The following is a 13253-nucleotide window of genomic DNA, read 5'->3' as shown; positions in this document are numbered from 1 at the left end:
AAGGCTGCCAATGGAAATAATGTCTTATCATCATCTTGCCTTTGTTATATCAAATCCCTTGTGCATAACACACATAAAGCCTAATTAATGGCGGAAAGAAACGCATGTAGGTTTTAGCTGTAGTGTGATGGAAACAGCTTCTTTTAGCCTTGTGTAGGAATCATGTAAGGTGGTATATAGGACGGGAGCAAATTGATAGAGATCTTATCACCTGCCACAGAGGCCACTGGCTTTCTCCTTTTAGGAGGGTTTGCCTTCTTAAAGTGTGGCGACCACGGAGAATATGGGAATATGGAGAGGAGTAGCCGTGAACTGAGAACTTGGATGTAGGCTGGCGAGAGATCTTTGCTCTGGCTTCTCCCTGACCCTGAGGATCTGGGGCTCCTTCTTCTCACCTTCCCTACCTGCCTCCCAGGTGGGAGAGCACCTGCAGTTGTGCCTTTTTTTGCCTGGAGCTCATCTAGGCAGGAGCGCATAAGGGAGGCTGCTTCGCTCTGAATAACCAAACATGAGCTCTGCTTCACCATTCATCTTTGGCGCCAAAGGCTACGGCGTAGAGAGTATAGTGATTTGAGGAGCCAGCAAAGCACATATTCCCCAAATGTCATGCATTTGAAGGTTTGTAGTTAAAAGAACTTAGAGTAATTACATCTCTTTTACAAAAATTGTAATTTTACAATTAATGTGAAATTCAAATAGATTAGACTGAAGTACCAGATCAGCAAATAGAAGAGTGGAGATTTACTGGAGAGACACTATCACTCTGCAGACATGCCACTTCCAAGAAGAAAATCATCTTTGTTGGTGGTTTGTAAGATGTCCTGCCTGGTGATTGTAACTGTCATTTATTTGATGTTTGATATTTTACAAAGATTCTTCCTATGAATTAGATATTATTATCTTCCAGTTATAGATGAGATAAACAGTAAAAGAGAATCAAGCCCTCAGGGAACTGAGATGGCACCTAGACATCAGGCTTAGGAACAAGCCTGGTCCAGGCCGGGGCACTCTTGAGGCTTCCCTGATGCTTGGGGACTGAGAGTGGTGGGTGCGGAGGGAGGCACTTTCTCTCAGCTTATCCCGCATCACCATCACACCCTGGTGTGCAGACACCACCTCCTCTTGGTGGGCACCCATACTTCCCTGGCTGCAGTGACGTCCTGCAGCTGCACCATGTCACAATTCAGAATCATCAGTCCTTGGCTATGACTCCACATCTGGCCTGAGAAAAGTGATTTAGGGGCATCAGTGCATGGCATAAGAAAACGAATATGAAAAAGAAGTTGTGAAAAATCAAGCTTTTGAAAGTTGAAGACTAACTGGAATGGATTTCCAAGCTAGAATCAAATTTTAACGTCACATTTTCTGGGTGGTCTTCGTTGTGCCCATACCATTCATTCTCCAAGAAAAGGGACCTTAGCAGTAGAAGAACTAAGAGCATGGCTTTCTGCTCCCATGAACCTGGGAGAGGAATGTTCATTTGTGGGTTTCTGATTGTTAATAGGTGGTTCTCCTCCGCGCTTGGTTCTCCTCCGTGCTTCCTTGTCTGTGACTCATTGCTTTACACATGAAGTGGGCCGGGTGTCCAGCAAATCTTCTGCCCTTGGCCTGAGGTGGGGCTCCTTCCACTACCCAGTGAGACGTTATGCGTAGAAGGTGATAATTCAGTTAGAGTCAGAAAGTAGAAGCAGCCTCAGGAAGTTGCAGACTCCAAACTTGACACAGTTAAATAGGGGGAGAAAAAAAAGAACGAAAATATCAGAAATATATTTTTTCTGGCAGGCTTTCAGCTCCAAAATGGGGCTAATTCTACCTTTTGAAAGAAGATAATTTCAATGTTTCTTTTTTTTCAAGAACACATAATTGAAGTTATTTTCCCTCTGAGAGAAGGAACCTCTTGTACATCATTGCAAATGGACAAGAAAAATGAGCAGCTCTGGTACCCAGAGTGATAGAGTATTCATTATCATGTAATCTCTCTGAATATCTTGGCTGCCTTTTCCTGGTGTTTTATCTGCCTGGGCGGTGCTTTTCTGGTAAGGTTCAGATCCGCACTAAGTCCAAGTTACCTAGCACTATGCAGCTAGGAAATCAACCGGGGATAAGGACTCCGGGAGAAAAATGAGCTACGCTGAGGTCAGGAGCAGAGTCACCCAGGAGGCTGATGTGATGACAGGTTGGGCAACCATTTTGTAAAATGGAGCCTTAGCACACACATTTCCATAGTTAAACTGGTGGTGGCAAAGATTCCAGGTGGGGGGGTGTTCTCCTGGGGGTCTTCGCTGTTTGCGTCTTTCATGCAGGGTGTTTACCACGCTGCCTTTTCTCTTTAGGAGGGACGGAATTCTCCTTTCTCCAGCCACAGAGGGGCAGTGGTAGGGAAGGGCGGTTAACCTTTGTGTGTTCTTGACTTCATGCCCCACATGTAGTGACAGTTCAGTGTGCTGCAGAAAACCTGTGACCTGCCCGCTGCTTACTCAGACTCGGAGTGCTGAATGAGGTTCTAGATTGTTTCAGGGGGTGCTGACAAGTGGTTTAAGTTCTCCTGTAAATGGAAATCTCTGTAATAATGAGGTTTCCACTTACTCAGTGTGTGTCTGTTTTTATAAACTACAAAGTATTCATAAATATGAGTATCTGTGATTTCACTATAAATATCTGTAATGATATGTGTCTTGCATATTATGGGCACAAAAATATGATAGAGTAGAATCAAAGGAGTCTTTGAAAACACTATTTTACACATAAAGATACCGAGGCTCAGGGAATAGAAATGATTTGATCACAATTACTGGACAAGTTAAAAGCAGAACTAAGATCAGAGAGATGAAACGGCCTCTTGTAGGTACCTAGGGGTTCGGATGTAGGAATTCACACAGCACTTCCAATACATGACAGGTATTGTTATTTGTGTCCTTCTTAATCGGGTGGAGTGCTCTCACTCACCAAGCAGATTCTGTCCGTGTGCATTTCGTTTGCAGGGACCGTCCTCACTTTGGTGCAGTCTCGCCCGTAACCTTTACCAGGGCCCTAGGCCCAAAGTTGGCTGCAGTACTCATAGTAAGCCTCCCCTACAATGATAATCAGTTGGGTCCCTATCAAGAAAAGAACCATGGCAGAGAGAAGCTATTGTAGATACCAGGACATTTGTTTCCTGACACTTTCATGTCAGAGGAAAAAAAAAAAAAATATATATATATATATTTTATATATAAATATATATATATATTTCACATCTGAGGAAAAATCTTCATTGTAGAGAAGGGAAAATATTTTTTAAAAAAGAATTTAAACCACTGTCACATCACTATCACTTTCAACCATTAATCTCTGAGCGTATTTCTTCCCAGGCTCCTTTCAGTAAGAGAGACAGGCCAGCTGGTCAGTGGACGGCTCGCCTCCAGGGCGTAAGCTCCTTCTTTCCTGTGCCGCCTGTGGCCGCATCTAGCTCCAGGGGAGGATGGAAAATGTACTCCAGCTATGTGTTCAGAAGAGGGAAGAAACAAATTTTGGCAAGCAGTTAGCAGTCTCTGCCTCACTTAGTAAACATCAGTCCTTTTAAAGCATATTAGCCATTAAATTGCTCAGATACCGTGACGTCTGGTTGCATTTTTTAAGGCATCATTGGCTTTGGTGTTGAGATGTTTGCCAGCAGTCATATTTCAGAAGCATGACTTTAGTAAAGTCAGCCCACCATGTTTAAATCTCCTAATGATTCTCTGTTGCCTAAAACAGTCCTGACTTTGACCACAGCTCATTTCTCTAGCCTCATCCTAGCTCCATTCCTCCTCTGTTTCTTCACATATTTGCTAACCCACCTGTTCTTTTATACATAATGTTCTTGGAATGGCTTTTCTTTCTTTCTTCTTTTCTTTCTTCTTTTCTTTCTTTCTTTCTTTCTTCTTTTCTTTCTTTCTCTCTCTCTTTCTTTCTTTCTTTCTCTCTTTCTTTCTTTCTTTCTTTCTCTTTCTCTCTCTTTCTCTCTTTCCTTTCTTCTGGTGAAATCCAGTCTATCCTTTAGTATCACGCTAAGAGGTCACCTCCTTTCTGTTCATTTCTCCCATCACAGAACCCTGAATCATACCTGTGTTTTAGTATGTGCACTTTGTTGTAATTGTCTGTTTTCGTATCTCTTTCTTCCTAAGCTGAGTAGTCGGGAGCAGGAATCCTGAATAATTTGACGTTATAATGGTATTGCTTAGTACTTGGCATTTCCTAAGGAAAGGTATGTTAAGAGAATTTTGAAGGAGTTCTCTGAAATTTATTTCTCAATAACTGACCTGTGGGTCATATAATGTTTTTTGCCTTTAGTAGGGGTCAGGTATTTCAAAGAACACACATATTAGTGATTAATACTGATACTTATAAGAATGTCTTATTCTTAGAAAAGGCTAGAGGCTTTGTTTTTATTTGTTTTGCAGTGCTTTTGTTTCACTATTTAGCAGTAAGCCTCCGCTCTGAGAAAAAAAAATCTTTGCATAGATAATATGGTCAGTAGATTAAAATCCAAATTACTACAGAATAATAGAGCTAGTGGGCTTGGAGGCAATAGCATGGGAACCTGGAGAGGCATCGAAGTGGAGCAGAAACACGCCCAACTCAGCACACCTGGTCTCAGTTAGGGCTCTGCCGTCCTTCAGGGCTGGGACTTCACACAGAGTGGCTCCTCATCTTCTCTGAGCCTCAGTTTCCTCATCCATAAAATAAGAATATATATTGTCCAGGGCTGTTGTATAAATATTCGTGATAGCACATATATGGAAGCTGGCACCTTGAAAAGGGTCATATAGATACAAGGAATTTTATTTTGTCACAATGAATACATTGCTGCTTCTATTCACATTTCTACCTTTGAAGAAATAAAAAAAAAAAAAAACATAGAGCATCCTATGCCAACCCTCTCCCACCCCTACTAACAAATTTTCAGTCGTGTTCTATTGCCCAGACACAATTTTAGAAGCTGCTTATTAAACAATGAATTGGACAGACTTACTAATTTTTCTTAGGATGCATTGAGTCTTAAGAACTCCTGGGAGAGAGAAATTGAAAGAGATCTCATCATCCCAGTGAGAAGAGTATTAAACTACTGTTTATGAGCTTGAACCCGGAAGAAAAGTCCTGGGTTATATCTTCCCAGGTGAGAGAGACAACTGGAAAGAACTTATTTTTTACCGCTGTCGATTCCACACGTGTTAAGTATTACGCACCAGAAGTGGGAGGTGGGGAGACTTCTCTCGCCAAATAAGGCCCAGAAACACTGGAAGAGATGATCTCTTGGGGTCTTTATTCATAGGAAATACTAGGAATCCAAGATCAGCATTATGTGAGATTAGAATCTAAAAGAAAAGAGCCTTTCCAAATGTGTTATTTCAGAAAGTGTCACAAGCAAACAGGAGGGAGTATTTGTAGAAGAAAAGGAAAGATATACACATTTTTTTCTTAAAATCTGTGGAATACTGACAAGGTAAGTGCTTTGAAATTAGACCTCTGCTTGAAACGTAGGTGCTCAGGGTAGAATCTGAATTACTGTCTCTTAGATTTACAGAGGACACACTTGGCTTTCTCGCTGCCTATGTTTATGCCTAAAAGGGAAGCAAGCAGGTATTAAGGCCAAACAGTGATAAATTTGTGTCCATTCCCTGAGGGTTCACCCTAACCCTGGAAGCAGGAATTGTCAGATTTTCTTTACTAGTTGATTTAAATTAAAACAGCTAATACTATGAATATTTCATACTTTTCTAACACTTAGTCTATGGAAAGCAATGCTTGGTTGGAAAAAAATGCATAGAATTTGGAGTCAGATGACACCAAATATGGGGCTCAAGATCTCTTAATTGCAAACTTGCAAAAAAAGATGTAGATACTTTTCCCATCTCATCTTCAGTGTTGTCACCTGAACTAAAATAGTCCCCTCCCTCAGAGGCAGGTTGGGAGATCCAGAGACCCTTTGTTACCATGGCTTTAAAGTAGTTAAGCTGTATATGGTGTGAAATGCAAACTATCTCATTTTATTCTCACAAAGACTATGGGGTAGCATTGGCAAGCCCGCTTTACAGGAAGGAATCTGAAGTTCTGAAAGGTTCACAAATTCACCTAAGCTAAATCTATCTCCAACCACAATGCCACTATCACAATGCATATCCACAAATAATTTTATGTTCTTATTTGAGTATTTCTGTAACATTTTCCTAAAAGTGGATAGCATATAAGAGCAATCTGAAGTTTAATAATACTAGGAATCACCCCTCCAATGTCCATATCTGCATACACTCCCACCAATAGAGTGTGCTTTTTATAATTAATCACTTGTGTACATTTGTCACCCCTACTAGATAGACTCTAGGCCTTTCAAAGGCAAAGACTGTGTCTAATACATCTTGGTGTTCTTCCCTGATGCTTGCAGAAGGTACACAAAGTAGACGCTGTAAGAACGTGCAGATAAACAAGTAAACAAAAGAAATATGAATGATCTAAGAACATTTTTAACCCTCACACTAACTCTATAGAGCAGGCATTATTTGCAGTTTAGAGGAGTTTAACATTTAATGTTTATAGAATACATAAGTGACTCCAGGATGGGCTCTTATCCTGGCTTTTATCATAATTAGCCCTGCCCTGATTTTTTGGGGTGTCAATTTCTTTATCCCACAATGAGTAGATTGAGGTAATGATTCTTCAGATGCCAGCGTGCAGCTCTATTTTTTATCTGTCTCCTGCCACATGCCATAGCTTATTCACCACTGTCCAATCTCCAATCCAAATTATCTGACAATGAAATAAAATCCCAGAGGTAAGGGTAGTGGCCAACATAAAAAAATATATTGGTCTCTTGAGCCATCTACATGTCTGTACTCTAATTTTCTGTACATTGTTTAAACCTGAGAAATGAAAGGTAACTATAGAGAAAAGACCAAATAAGCACCAATCAGCAATTTTATGTGTGTTTAGAAGGGATTTCATGCCTTAGACTAACACAAATATTTAATACCCATCTTGGAGTTATTGAAATAAATGGTGGTAGTAATAACAAAACTTTTTGTATAAGGATTTGTTCTTTACAAGATTTTTACATCCAAAAACTCATTTGGTATAGAGAAGATAATGGGTAAATGAATAAGCAGCTTTCAAGTTTTGTTGAACTGATTCTTGTAAACTAGAGTAAAAGGGGAAAGTCTTGGTCAACAATTTTAAGAATGCATAAACGTCAAGGAAGAGCATTCCCAACCCCGGCTCTTCCCATTAACCACAGGAACATCATTACCATCATCTGCAAATCTTTTATAACAGTGTCTTTTTAACACTTTGCAGATGTTGGGGTGTGATGTTGGAAATGGTCAAAGCTGTGATCTAGCCAAAGGAAAATATAATAAATCTCATCTTATTTACACAGCACAAAGCTATTTTACATCTGGCATCCGGTCGTCCTTCTCTGCATACTCTGGATTCTTGGTTGATTACTGCAGCTGTTCTTTCACCTGATACCTGATTCCCTTACGTTGCTAGAGTTCAAGTGCATCCACGTATCTAAACACCAATCCATTGTCAGTGCTGCTGGTTTACCTCCCTCATTTGATACCTGGCAGTTTGCAGTGTTTCGGCATGGGGGTTGAGGGCAGAGGGGATGACTCAACCTCCTTACCTGAAACACAAGGTCCTTCACTTTCTGGACCCCGTACCTTTCTTATCTCAAACGTTATACCTTGTCCTGAAATACGCAACTGCCTGGAGCTCCTTATGCCCCCTGGCTTTTTCCTCACCTGAACGTGAGAAAGCACAACCTGTATATTTCCTCTCCTTCAGCTAAATAAGTCCTAGTCTGTGCCAACGTCTCTCCTCTGGGCTGCTTCCCTCAGGCCCCCTTTGTGCCCTGGTTAGGGAGTTACCTTTAATTATTAGGGTGCCTGTATCACTCACCTGACTCAGCTCCGTAGGAGGAAGCCCAATTTATTAATCTTTTTTTTTTTAATAAATATGCAACTGGCTCATAGTCACTGCTTAGCAGTGTTGAATGAAATAGAGTCCCGTTCTTTGTAAACATGGATTTCTAAAGCCCAATAGACGGCTCATTTGGATAAAGCAAGTGAATAAGGCGGTGCCTCCAAGGTCAGACACTGAGCAGCTGATAAAACCAATTTTAATCCCAGGCCTCCTAACAGCCAAGTCCAGCGCTTGCCCCTCTACCATGCAAACACGCTTGATTGCCTTGGTTGATGTCTAGATTGCACTTAAAGGACTCTTGTTTTCTGCCTTTCAGGGTGGACAGACAGGGTCCCTGGGGCCTCCGGCGGCAACCCCCTCATTCCGCCCTGAAGATGAGCTTGAGCACCTGACCAAGAAGATGCTGTACGACATGGAAAATCCACCCGCCGATGAATACTTTGGTGAGTGGGGTCTGGAGCCGACTTTCCGAGTAAAGGTGCTGTTGTATTTTCCGTAATCAGTCACTAGGAGGGTTATCAGCTCCACTGGTAAAGGACCGGAGTCTGGACGCGCTGGAGGTGGCCGCATGCGCTCACACCTGAGTGTTCCGGCCGTGGCTCTGAGAGACTGCCATAAATGTGTCTGTGTGGCTTGTACTGAAATGGCAGGGCGATGTCGAGTTTCTTAAGATACACATTTGACTTAAAAAATTAACTTTTGACAATTTATTAGTTTCTCACTGAGCAGAAATATGGTTTCTGTGTGGGCTCAGGTCTCTCACTGATCTAAATATTTATTTACAAAATGTGGAATTGGGTACTATCTAAACTCTGTTCTCAATCCACTCCCAATTCAAGTTCAGGAAAAGATGTTCCTTTTGTATCTTTTTTTTTCAACTTCTCCCCTCTTCAAACCTGTGAATAATTATCAGTGGCTAATCCATCCAGTCCATTAGTGTAATGTGAGTTTATGAATTATATGCCAGTTATGAGGTGTGAAAGATACATAACCTGTCCTCAGGGAGGCTGTAATTATTCAGAAAAGATAAGAAAAATATAAGAAAGATAAGAAAAACACACAAACACACGATCTAGGTGGAAAGTTATAAGATGCATAAGAGAGGCTTAGATCAAGTGTTCAAAACTGTAAAAGCTCCATTCATCAAGAGCATCAGGATGCTTTGGAGAAGAATTAGTGGTTCTTGAACCTGGACCCTTTAAAGCAGTGCCTTTCGAATGTTCTGTTTCCTCCCTAATCTGTTGGAGACCAGTATTTCCACAGAGTACAATTAAAGTTAGTTACTAAGAAAATGAAATAAAAAATACAAAATGGAAGGCTGAGTTTTATCCTGACTAGATTTAACAGGAATAAATTACTCAATCAAATTACTATGCTATTTTTTAAACACTGTCTGTTTCTGTATTTGTCTCGTCAGAGTGTGAAATGGTTCTTAGATAAGCATCTGTGGACCGCATTCCGAGCAGCACTGCTTTAAGGACGTGGAGAGAAAGGATATTACATTTGGGAAGCAGTGGGAGCAAAGGCACAGAGGTGGAAAAATTGCACAGAACTTTAACTTTTTCTAATATTTCCTATTTTCATGTTTTCCCACTGCTTCCCATTTGGGGATATGATGGATAATGATGGGTAAACTGACGGTGCTAGTCCAAGGCCACACCGTGAATGGACTGGGTTAAAATATGAAAGCCATGACATTCACTTATATGCAGGAGACAGCGTAGCTTAGCTGAAAGAGCACAAGAGTGGGGCTAGAGAATCCTGGTTATGGTTCCTTTTCTGCCTTTCACCCGCTAAGCAGTATTGGCGCATTCCTTATCTGCCTCAGTCCCACTTCCCGTCTTGGTAAATCGAAGATGAAGAGCAAGTATTGTCTAGTCTGCCTAGTGTGTCTAGAAGCAACATTAATCCGGCGGGTATGACAAAAGCTAAATGTGAGTTGATAGAGATTAGCAAAAATGCATGGAGAATAGTAAGAAAAAAAAGTGTCTAATTATATTAAAATATACGAAAAGTATATCATTGGCTTGTCATTGACATGAAGGTGGGCATATATTGGAGCCTAAGATAACTTTTTAAAAAAGTATATTAAAATTGAATAAGGTTTCTGTATTAAGGTGTATTAAAAACAAAAAGCTAACATACCAAACATATATGCTTCAATTATCATAGCCACAAAGTAGATAGCAATAAAAAGCATTGAATGTAGATAGTAATTGTGTTAATGAACATTATTAAGCATTCTGGGAAACAGATATAATTAAGTATTATCCTTGCCTTCAAACACAGTCCTAGCTCTACAACTCACTAGCTTAGACAACTTAAATTGCTTACTCTCTCGATATTTTTGTTTTGTTTTATCTATAATATGGAAATAATGGCTAGTTTATACTGTTACTGTGAGCATTGAATGAAATATTTATGGAAAGCACTTAACTAAGTTCTTGGCATATAGAATATGCTCAGTAATCTAAGGTATCCCGTGCTTTACTTAAGAAGACAAGATATGCCCATTAAAAACCCATTAATAATACTTGATTTAAACTTAAGTTCTCAGCAAAAATAGAACATATGTCACCAGTTGGTAGATAATCATTGCCAAATGAGTATTACAAACCATGAGAGAGAATGTGGAATAATGATTAACTTTCATAGAGTGGTTACAATATGGCAGCACAATTATACAGTGTGTACTTTATAGGAATTAACTCATTTCATCCTTCCAGAAAAGACTATAACTCTGTAAAGTAAGTGCTATTATTATTTCCAGGTTAGGAAATCAAGGCACAGAAACGTTAAGTAATCTGACCAATATTAACAGCTAATAAATTGAAGGACTGGATTAGAATCCAAACTCTAGGTCTACACATTTTTTTTTCCATCTAAAAGCTTTTTCCACAGCTTTATTGAGGCACACAAAGAGCTACATATAATTAATGCATACAATTTGGTGGGTTTGGATGTATGTATATACTTACATTGCCATCATCACAATCCAGGTAATAAACATATACATCACTTCCGAAGTTTAGTCTAGGTATTTAGAAAAGGTTTTATGGAGGAAATAGAAAATAAGAGAAGGGTGTTCTCTTCTAAGTGGATAGAATAAACAAAATATGAGTTGAGGCCAGGATTATTTAAGGAAAATCACTTATATGGAAAACATTCGCCAAGGGCCTACTATGTGCAGGCTACTCTGCTAGGTAGGTGTTGGAGGCACGTGGGGATAGGTAGACCTGGGTTGTACCTTTGAAGGTGCTTATAGTCTGATAGAGGATAGTACAGTGTGATTGCATCTAATCACAACACAAGACAGAAAGTGGCAAGTAACTTAATCTCTGTTCAGCCAGTCTTTTGAGAATTCAGAAAAAGGAGAGAGGACATTCCGAGACAGGAATGGAAAAGTGGTTATGGAGTGGATAGTCTTTGAGTTGTTTTTAAAATTATGGTAATAGAGATTCGGAAGCGGGATGAGAGTAGCGAAGTGATGTTATTTCTGATGAGTAGAATTTTAACATAATAGGGAATAAATTCATTGGAGTGAAGTACCCATGTGGGAGGAACAAATAAATACTGGGAGACAAAGTTGGAGAGATAGGTTAGGGCCAGTGTGGGGAAGTCTTTTAAGGCCTAAAGACTAAGGACTTTATCTTGTATAATGAGCCCTACATGTTGAGATCAAAGGTTATGGGACTGTTGCAGGAAATGTGGTTAAGAATGTGGGCTCCAGAGCCAGAATGCCTTAGTTCGAATGCCAGCTCTGACTCTTACGGGCTAGGTAAAAGCAGGAAGCAAAAGGATGAGTTAACAGAACTACCATTTGCTATTTCACTCTTTAAACATCAAACATTTCCTGAGCATGTCTGCCACTGTGCTGGGTGCAGGGAACGCCCAGATACAGAACCTGTGCCCTGAGGGATTCACAAGTTCCTGGGAAGGACAGGAGAGAGGCAGGCATGGAAGGGATGTCAGTGCAGCAAGGGATGCAGAGCAGTGTTGGGTCTGCCTGAGACACTCGGTGAGCAGAGAAGACAGAGTTAAATCTGCCTGAAGAAGAGGGAAGGAAGGTATATATATCAGTGTGTTCGCCACAGGAGGGCCTGACCCCAGAGAGATGAATGAGTTCTCCCTTGTTCTCCATCAGAATTTTACCTTCGTTCTTACTCTAGGCTGGAAGTAGCATTGTTACCCGCCACCCTAAAAGAACTTCTCGCTCTTGCATTAACGTCCCCAGCCCCACCTCAACCCCATTGCTACTTAACTTTTTCTTTCACTTTGCCTATTTAATGCTGGAATGTTCATTATTTTTTAAAATAATACTGGAATTTTCATTGACACTCTAGCTGATTTGCTGAAGGTCACTAAATGCTTTCATGTCAAAGATCTCCTACTAGACTATGAGCTGCACCAGTCAGTACGAAGGAATGAAATGTAGATAAATGGTGTCAATGGAGTAGGCTCCTTTGTGGTCATGTTTTATTTTTTCTTTTTTTTCATGCAGCCCCTATTTTCTTTTTTTCTTAAGTGGAATAATTCATGAATATATTTGTTTGTTGTTTTGTTTTGTTTTTCATTATAGAGTTTCCCATCACTCTTAGCAGTTTTTCTTTGTAATCAAAGAATAATAATTATGGTTCTTCAAAGTATGAGGAGGGTATCAAAAAATCACATCACAGGTGACTCAAGTACAAAAGTGTAAAGTCACCGTCACAAAGAGAGAGTCTGGTGGAAATTTTCTTAATCCAAGTGATGAAGCTTAGCATCACCAATAATGGGACGAACTGACATGTGCCAGCTGAAGTGATGCAGTAGGAAGTACACAGCATCACCTATGTGATAGTCTCACTGAAATATTTAACCTGAATCCAATCAAGAGGAAGTAGACAAATCCAGATGAGGTGCCATTCTTCAAGACATCTGTCCTGAATTCTTCAGAAATGTCAATGCTAGATAAGACTATTCAAGATTAAAGGAGATAAAAATGACATGCCATTCAAATGCAAGGCATGCATCTTGATTGGATCAAAAAGACTAAAGAATTTAGGGCAAGGTTAGAGAAATTTAAATGTGAACGAAATATTAGATAATACATCAATGTTAATTTTATGGGTATGCTAATGGCACTGTGGTTATATGGGACAGTATCCTTGTTTTGAAAAACAAAATGTTGAAGTATTTAGGGTGAAGTGTCGTTATGTCAGCAACTTACTTTGAAACAGGAAAGGGAAAGCGATAGATGAGAGATGGATGTAGAGATATTGTGGGGAGGGCGGAATCGCTTCAGATCAGAACAGCGAGAGATGCTATAACTGCAC

General features: G+C 40.1%; 1 protein-coding gene across 16 annotated transcripts in view; it reads left to right on the top strand.

The window, feature by feature from the left end:
• Positions 1 to 13253, top strand: part of LPP (LIM domain containing preferred translocation partner in lipoma) — a 629538-nt gene that overhangs the window by 459533 nt on the left and 156752 nt on the right. For all 16 annotated transcript variants that reach the window (XM_074366117.1, XM_074366147.1, XM_074366073.1 and 13 more), the window contains one exon: positions 8255 to 8381. In XM_074366117.1, the coding sequence (XP_074222218.1) occupies positions 8255 to 8381 (127 nt within the window). The remainder of the gene's footprint in view (positions 1 to 8254; positions 8382 to 13253) is intronic.

Source organism: Camelus bactrianus, chromosome 1 (genome assembly GCF_048773025.1).
Source record: "Camelus bactrianus isolate YW-2024 breed Bactrian camel chromosome 1, ASM4877302v1, whole genome shotgun sequence".
In the NCBI taxonomy this organism is placed as follows: Eukaryota; Metazoa; Chordata; class Mammalia; order Artiodactyla; family Camelidae; genus Camelus; species Camelus bactrianus.
The sequence above is the reverse complement of the archived record's forward strand: the minus strand, read 5'-3'. Positions and strand labels throughout refer to the sequence as shown.